Genomic DNA, 8,856 nt, shown 5'->3' with positions numbered 1-8,856 from the left:
CTAGAAAGCGTATTGACTGTGTATGCATGCATGCACCTATCGAACTTCGTGCACATATAGACATGATGCTTTGGCGATAAATATTTATTAAACTTCAAATTATTTACTTCTGCCTTGTAAAGGTACAGACAGCGGAGGCGCAGAAAGAGCTGTCAGGTACAGATCGAAAAAGCCACAGCCCCCTTTCGCTTGGCAGAGCCTTTACAGCGAGACTTAAAACAAAGACGATTGCACACGGTAATAACAGGTATACAATAATGAGCAAGTGCAAAAGGAAACAAAACAAGATTATACAATATTTATGCAATACTACCAAAAAAGAAAACAGAATCTACATGCTAACGTACATAGCACCCAAAGTACTGTTCGACGAATTGAAGAGGTCAAAATTATTGTATACATAAGCTATATACATATTCGTATAGAGCTACCAATCCATGCAAAATATAGAACGCTGATTTTCATTACACGCACGCACGTGCACAGCACGCACACCAAAAGGAAATGGCGACGCGCTCCCAGGAAGCGCCTGAAAAAAAAAAGAAAAAAGGAAAAGTGTGGGGAACCGAGGTCGCCTTGCGCTGTCGCATCTGGACGTTCCCGGACCTTCGAAGCGAGCGGTCGCATCGCCCCTCGCTCCGACGACTACGGCTCGCCCGCCACTACTCGCGCGCGCACGTCTCCGCCTCCTACCGCGCTCATGAGCGCAGCCCTTTTCAGGGCTCGCACGGCAGCTGGCACGACCTACTGAGCCACGCTTCCGCTCGGAGGCCCCATCTGTTATGGGTGACCCTCCGAAGAAACAGCATCGGAAGAGGCCGAAGAAGTCAGTTCCTGGCTCCAACGATGACTCAGAGTACCGACGAGCCCTGCAGCACCAACCACGTGGACGCCAACCACGCACCGGCAGATCGCCCCCTGCCTTGCGATGGAAGCGCGGGCTGCAGGCACGTTCGCTACGTGCACTGTCGGCTGACTCGACGAGCTCCACGCCGTCATGCCCGCCTACGCAAGTGAGTGCGACGCCATCCACGCGCGCCCCATTTGCCCTGGATACTCCCTTCCGCGCTTTTCCCTTTGATGCGCCGAAGACTGCTCCCAGCGGCCACCACGCCGCACCGTCCGCTTCAACGGACACCACATCAGAGGCCCCCACGTCGGCTGCCTCCACCGACGACGGTGCCAGCTGCCCGTCGACCGGCGACACCGACGAGAGTGCCTGCATTTTCTTCTTGCCAACCGCAAGCATGATTGGTGCCGACACTACGTCCTCCCGCACGGACGCGACCACCTCGCCCGAGGCAAGTCCTGTCCGGCCGGTCTCCCCATCACTGTCGTCGCCGGCGGCCTGCTCGTCGCCCCCGCTCACCAACACCGAGCCCACTCCCCCTGCGGCGGAGAAGGGCTCACGCTCGGCGGCGGTGGCTGCTCCCGTCGACGACGACAAACCAGCTGACGGCCCCACGTACAACGAGAGCCAGCCGAGAGCGCCCACCCCTGCCCCAGCTGCTGAGGGAACAGGGGAGCTCACACAAACTCTCCGCTGCTGCTCGCGGCCGCCGAGGACGCCCAAGCCTACCAGCCGGCAGCGGTGCAGCCAAAACAAGCCGCAAGAAGGAGACGCCGTTACCGACGGCTCGTCGACTTCGAGCCACACACCCCACCCGTTGACGACGGCGTCGCTCGCGATACTGCCGTCACGGTCCTCTACCGTCCCATCGGGCGCAAAGCGACTTTCCTCGCACTCTCACGGGACGGTATCGCTGCCCAGCTCTCCTCTGTACCAGGCGTGAGACGCGTTCGCGTGAACTTCCGCCGGAATGTGGCTGCTGCTGACGTGCGTGATGCGCGGTGCCGACTTGACGCCCCTCCTCGATGTGTGCGACATCGGCGGCGTGGCGGTGCGCCCCAAGGCACTACACAACAACTCCTGTGTGGGTGTCATCCATGGGGTGGACACTTCTTTCGACGCCCGCACGATTCGAGAAAATCTTGAGGCCCCCATCGCGGTGCTGTCATGTTCAAGAAGTGGCGCGAGCGTCAACGTTACTTTAGTCGGGAGCGTCGTGCCGACAAACGTGCGGCTCTTCAAACAGCTGCGCGCCGTGCGTGCTCGTCTGCCCCGACCACTTCAATGCGACTGCTGCGGCGTCTTCGGCCACGCCGGCGCCACCTGCTTCCGTGACGCCCGCTGCCTCCGCTGTAGTGAGTCGCACGCCACAGAAGGCTGCCCGGCAGAGAAGCCCCGCTGCATTAATTGCGGCGGCCGACACCCATCGACCGAACCGAGCTGCCCCGAGTGGCAGCGCGAGAGAAAGGCGGCCATGTTGCTGTCATCATCTCAGCGGCCCCTTTCACGCAAAAAAAGCGCTTGAGCTAGCAGGCGCCGCACCAACCGAGCCGCGTACAGCCGCTCCGTCTACGTCTGCTCGCTACCCGCAGGGCCGATCTTACAGTGACGCCCTGCGCGGCTGCCGCACCCAGACAGCCGCAGCTGAGCCGTCACGCGGCCCTCCAACCGCGGCGAACAGCGACCCCAGAGACCGTTGTCAGATGGGAAGAGGACTTGGCACCTTTGAAGGCACCGCGTCCATGAGCGTACATATCTCATCAACCCATCATCATCCAGTACATTGACCCCGGTCCTCCCCCACAACCCGGGTTGACTGGGTGGGGGGACTTGGTTCGGGCCAACGGTCCTTCCCGGACAAGGGGGCTGTTGTGGTGCAGCAACACAAAGTTACCGCACGCAACACACAAACAGCCATGTTGGCCGTACAGGACTCGAGCCTGACTGACCTTCGGACTGCCTCGGCGCAAAAGAGGCCAGGGCATACAACCATGCAGAGCACCAAAGCCGTCCGCGGAGCAGCGCGACCAACCAAGGGTGCGCCGCCACCGGTTCTAGCTCTGGGTTCCACTGAACCAAACAAAAACCCGTGGATCGACTGGCACACACGGCCGAGTCGAGCGACCTTAGGAGCATGCATCATAACTTAATGGAAAGCTTTCCGCCTGACTCATCAAAAATCACCGCAGGACGGGCCCACACTTCGAGAAACTTCTCGCCCAAGCGGTGCCGCTCCCGGGTGAGATGGAACCAGACCTCCTTCCGTGCTTTCGCAAGCACTTCGTGAAGGCCCGGCGCCCTCCCCCCGTAGACTGCATCGCGGCGTGCCAAACAAACTTGGTAGGAGCACTCAGCGAGGAGAAGCACGAACTGGTTGACCGCCTGATTAGGCAAGGGGTGCAAAAATCGGACTGTCTGATAAGGAATGCCTGGGAGATTAAAAAGACTAGCAATCCTACGGAGGAGAGCTGCAGGAAGCAAACACTGCGCAAACGCATGAACCGTGTCCTCACGAGCGCCACAGAACGGGCACACTCCACGAGGCGGGACGGCTATGAAGGGCCTGTAGCCCAACGGCAGGCACCCTCACGCCAGGCGATACATGAAAGTGGCCGGCCTAGCGTCGAGGAAACTGGCCGTGATGAGCTTCCAGTTTGGCCTGTGAATAGAGAGGTCATACATATGCATATGCGGGGGGAGGCCTGGGGTGAGGATGTCTACTAACTCTTGGAGTGGAGTTGAAACTACGTCGATGTCGGGGCGAACCGTGCGGAGGCTGACCAAACAGTTGGCAGCCGCCGCATAAATGGTGGATGGGGTACCTGAACGAGGAACACAGTGGGAAAATGTGCTCTGCGAAAACAAGCGGAGTCGGGTGCTAAGGAAAAACGAGGTAAAGCTTCGAGTCAGGAGCATATCCGAGTTAAGAGCGACCTGGGTCCATCTGACGTGTAGTGCGGTAGCCACGATGCCCAGGTCGGGAATTCCGAGTCCTCCCTTATCCCTGGGCAGCTTGAGCACCCGCCTAGCTACACAACCAGTTGTACCCTTCCAAAGGAAGCGAAAGAGTACCCTCTCCAAGATATGCTTGGTTCGGGTCGGAACAGGAGACACACACGCCACATACGTCAGGAACGAAAACAGAATGAGCGCAGGATTGTCGCTCGAGCAGTCAATGGGCATGACAACGCGCTGAACTCCTGAATTCTGTTTTCAGGCTTCTCCTTAGCCTGTTGCCAGTTTTCAGGAGACAGACCATCTGGTTCGAATTGGATGCCTAGAATGCGCAGCCGCGTTTTCTCGGGGAGACCATGAACGGGCTGCGGACTGGACGGAGTGGAGTTCAAGTACATGGCTGCACTTTTCGACCTATTCAACCTTGCACCACTCGCCCTGCAGTAACTGTCCATGACCTCCAAGACGCCGCAAGCTGATGCTTCGTCCAGGACGACAATGGACAAGTCATCCGCATAGGCAAATAGCGCAACCGGAGGGGAACCTGGAGGGAGTAGGAACCTGCCAATTCTGTTGTCACAAGACAACCTCTGCAGAAGCGGTTCAAAAGCGAGTACGTAGAGGGCAGGTGAGAGGGGGTCCCCCCGCCGTACACCACGTCCCACAATGAACGCCTCCGAGACGCGGTCCCGTATGACAACAGTAGAAGTCGGTCGAGAATACAAAGCTTGGACCATCTGCCGAAAACCCACACTAAAACCAGCCTCTTCCAAAACACGGAAAAAGTACCTATGGCTAATAATGTCGAAAGCCTTCTCCTGATCAAAGGAGCAAAGGATACCTGGAAGTTTCCTGGTGTTTGCCCACAGGAGAAGGTCCCTCAATGCTATACCGTGAAGCTGAGTAGAGCGCCCCTGGACACTACATGCCTGGTACGGACCCAAAACAGTGCTGAGCGCTGGTGTGAGTCGCGTACACAGGCACTTTGCTATGAGCTTATAATCGCAGTTCAGAAGCGTGATTGGACGCCATGCTCGCAGATCGGTGCTCCTCGACTCGTCCTTACAAAGGAGAGTGATTAGCCCCTCTCGTTGAGACGCTGACAAAGTCCCTTCACTGAGTAGCCGGTTCACCAGTGATGTGAACAGCTTCCCTAACATTGTCCAAAATTTAACATAAAACTCGACTGTAAGACCATCGGATCCTGGACTGCGATTACGCTTCATAGACTTCAAGGCCGAAAATAGCTCGTCCTCATCTATGGCTGAGTCGCACACTTGCGGCGGCTCAGCTGGTAAAGCAAACGGAAAAACAGCTGGAGAGGCAACTGGTTCGCCGTACAAAGACATGTAAAACTGCCTTGCCAGTGCAAGAACTCCGTCTGGTGAGTCGACTATGCTATTATCGCTTGGATCTATTAGGGAAGAGAGAGTTGTGCTCTTCCTTGAAAGATGTTTACGTAGGACGTTTCTGCTGCACCACGCTTCCATTTCCCACAGCTCTGCTCGGGTTGTGGCCCTCAAGCCATCCCAGCGTCGCTGCAGGAGAATGCGAAGTTCCTTTCGGAGTGAGGCCAGCGCCAGAGCAACTCCAGGCCCGCCGGACAGTGGCCTCGAGAGCAGGAGGATCGCGTCGGAGACGATTTTAATCTCCTCACGCTCCTCGCGCGCTCGACGCCTGCCCCAAGACATGAAGCACTCACGCACCCTGACCTTCACGTCATCCTATTCCGTACCACTTAGATTCGCTGTGTTATGAAGCGATCGAAATAGTATGGATGATACCTCTGCGGTTGCCTGCCTATCTTTTAGGAGACGTGGATGCACTAATAGCCGCTCTCGCTGCTGCACTCCGTGCCCTGCTTGTCCAGTGCCCAGCCATCTACGGCAACGTTCGTCAAATGTGTGACGCGGCTCTCGCCGCGCAAGCAGCGCAAGAAGCACTGCTTCATCACGACTAGGCGCATTGCCGATAGACCGTTTCATCGGGCGAGGAGGATAGGGCGCGCGGAGAGCCTTTCCTCCTTTCTGGCTTGGGCGATCCGGCGCGGCGCTGCTTGAAAGTATTGCTGTCGCGTGTTGCGGAACGATTTCGAGTTGTTTTAGATGGTACTTTGCGAAATTTACGCCATGTCCGTTCATATAAGGTCGTCAGAGAAGCCTTTCGGTGCATCGGTAACTACAGTAGGCGGAAGTATCTCTTGGGGGCGCAAAAATGTGGCGCATTTTATCAGCCGCGGTGTACGCACATTATCAGTCGCGGTGTGTGTATGTGTTGTGAATTATATTGCTTATATCGGTTTTAATTCAACAAAGGAAAGCGGTGTCTCTGTGTTAGCAGCATGAAAAGGTAAATCTGCTCACTATCTGATCGCTTAGCGTAGGGAGTAAAACATAAAGCATAAGAGCGCATGCTCGTGTACGGCCAACCTAAAGCAACCACGAAACATCTAAGCGACAGGCGCTATCAATACTTGTGATGCGCCGGCATCGTTCTCGCGCATTTCAAGTCTAGTAGGCTTCAAATTACCATGTCTACGCTAGCCTTCCTGCATGAGGCCGATGGCGCTGCTCAGCACAGCGATCACTGCGGCTGGTGAACCAGCACGATACATATGTAAGCTATGCGCTTCGGTATTGCCTTTTTGGCCTGCATACAGCCATAATATATGAGAGGGATCGCATAAAAAAAATGCGATGCCTATTTTTGACGACAAAATTTCCGTAATACGTGTGAGTGCGTCTTAGAGAACGGAACGAACACAACCGAAAAAAAAAATTCGGTTATCATCATCTTTCAAGAGCAAGAGAAAACGGGCTAACGCCGCAATAGGACCTCGCATAGTCACGCCGCACAACGTTTATAAATATATAACCGCTGATGCCGTATGCTTGGACCATGCAGTATATAGAACAAAGATATATGTAATCCAGCACCTACCACTGCTTAGGATGCTCGCGCAGTTCGTAAACAGTCCCTTTGCTGGACAAGCCTAATTCAAACTGTAAGGTATGCTGCTATTACTTGCCAAAACTATTTTATTCAGGGGCAAAAACCTCATCCATCGAACCAAGTAGTCACGCAATGTAACCTGCAGCGAACAGTTTGAACGGTTGCATAAAGTTTAACATCACAGCTCCTATCGTAGCAGAACGGTACCGGCGCTGTTACGATCATCGCGTATATTTCATGGCTCCTAAACCGCAGCTTAGAATTAGAGGATAATACTGCAATAAGGTCACATTAATGACTAGAACATTCAGAAATACACAATTGATCTCCGAGGCTGATTGCAGGCTCAAATATGCGCGCACACATCGCGCTGCGTGTTCCGTCCACCGCAACGCCAGCAGAAATTCCGGCCATAACGCCTTAAACCACTTCAGCACGTCTCACAGAACCGTTTACCACGTAGGATACGCACGTCATACTAAACAGAGCAAACGACCGCGAAAACAAACGCCAGAACCGACCGCCGTGCGTATACCTGCCATGCAAAAGACCGCTTTCACCCAAGCCAGTATGGCGCTGCTCATAGGCGGCGCCACTGAGCTCACAATATGGCGGCGCCTACGAAAAAACGGTCTCTAAGCGAAGGCCACCAACCTGCCCGCGCTCGCCATTTTGGCCGCCGCCGCCGCGTCTCTTTCACCCTTCTTTCAATTCCATCTCTCTCTTGTGCAGCGCGCTTGAGGTGTCCTCATCTGAGAGACAATTACTGCGCTGCACTTTACCCCATTTTTTTCCTTCCCAAACCAAGAATCTCTCTCTGTCGCATCTCCCTTTCCCAGAAGCAATGAAGAGGTTCTTGGAAAGCAGGGACGGGCGATTCTCTCTGTCAGCATCAGCGAGGACGGGGCGAGAAAGCGAAGCGGGACTTTCCTTGCTGTCTATTTTTTCTTCGTCAGGCCAACGCCGCATGCTCGCAGGGGCGCAGGCGAGTTCCCGCCAAATGGCGCGGGGGCCCAAGCAGTGGCATGAGTTGCCGCCAAATGCTAGCTCTGGATGCCAGCTCGTTCCGCGTCTCTTGGTAGACTAGTTGGTGCATTTCTGTTATCATGGACAGCGCATATAAACGCAAACTACACAAAAGTGACATGGGCAAGAGCAGCGCAAGCCCTTTCCATGCAGTGGAGCCGCCGTATCTCGCCGTTCAAGATATGCGTACTCGTAAGTGGCATTTTAATTTCACGTTGTGTAATGCATGACTGTCTTGTTCAAGTGAACAAAACTCGCTTTGTATTGCTTAAATGGTTTTGCAACTTATGATAAACTCCTTGTTTTTTGTGTTTATTTTTGCTGACAGGAAGAAAAAAAAAAGAGGCTTTATATGAGAACGGATCAAGAGTTCAAGAGTTGGGACAGGGAAATGTGAGACGTACTTTCATGCATGTATTTCTAATATTATTTTTTCGTCTTGTATTTACCTTAATTTTTCTCTAGGAAACACTGGAACGACACCGCTTAAATTGAAGCACAGTGTGCGAATGACCTGCTAGCTCAGAACTGTTATCACCATTCGGGAAGAAATCAGGTAAGACGCTTGTATGGTTGTCATTGCGGAAAGTCATAATTAATGAGAAGTTGCTTTCGTTCCTTCCCACAGATGAAAAAACAAAAGTGTATATGCCTGTACGATATACGTCTGGTGCATTGCAGGTAAGAATGGATTGTGCGTGGCGCTTCACCGCATGTGGACTAGAGTAGATCTAGGAACATCAGACAAGAAGCCACGTATGTGAAACCCTGCGGATAGCCCATATATAAGTTGTTCCTCAATTTTTCTGTTGTTGCATTTTCGTAGTTTACGTGTAATACTTCGTCACCGCGATCTCGACGTTATGTATACACTTGTCTCGGGACAGTCTGCGTGTTATTTTGTTTGTGCAACTATGTGTTGTATTCATTTATCGCGCTGCCTGGATGTATATTTTTTTTGCAATGATATTGACACGTGTACTTATCTTTATCGGGCGACCACGTTTAGCCGCCTAACAAATGTTATCGCAGAGCGCGGGACGCGCTTGCATGTATCCGAACTTTCTGGAATG

The 8,856-nt window shown here is 53.7% G+C and overlaps 1 protein-coding gene across 1 annotated transcript; it reads left to right on the top strand.

Annotated features, from left to right (window-relative positions):
- Positions 1-782: 782 nt before the first annotated feature.
- Positions 783-1,793, top strand: LOC139051369 (mucin-1-like). Its single transcript, XM_070528387.1, has one exon. The coding sequence runs from the start codon at positions 783-785 to the stop codon at positions 1,791-1,793; it is 1,011 nt and encodes a 336-aa protein (XP_070384488.1).
- Positions 1,794-8,856: the final 7,063 nt, after the last annotated feature.

The sequence above is a fragment of the Dermacentor albipictus genome, unplaced genomic scaffold (assembly GCF_038994185.2).
Source record: "Dermacentor albipictus isolate Rhodes 1998 colony unplaced genomic scaffold, USDA_Dalb.pri_finalv2 scaffold_11, whole genome shotgun sequence".
In the NCBI taxonomy this organism is placed as follows: Eukaryota; Metazoa; Arthropoda; class Arachnida; order Ixodida; family Ixodidae; genus Dermacentor; species Dermacentor albipictus.
This window is presented reverse-complemented; position numbering and strand designations above follow the sequence as displayed.

Excerpts from the sequence above, each read along its gene's own strand:
- LOC139051369 (XM_070528387.1), top strand. The coding sequence starts at position 783 with ATGGGTGACCCTCCGAAGAAACAGCATCGGAAGAGGCCGAAGAAGTCA.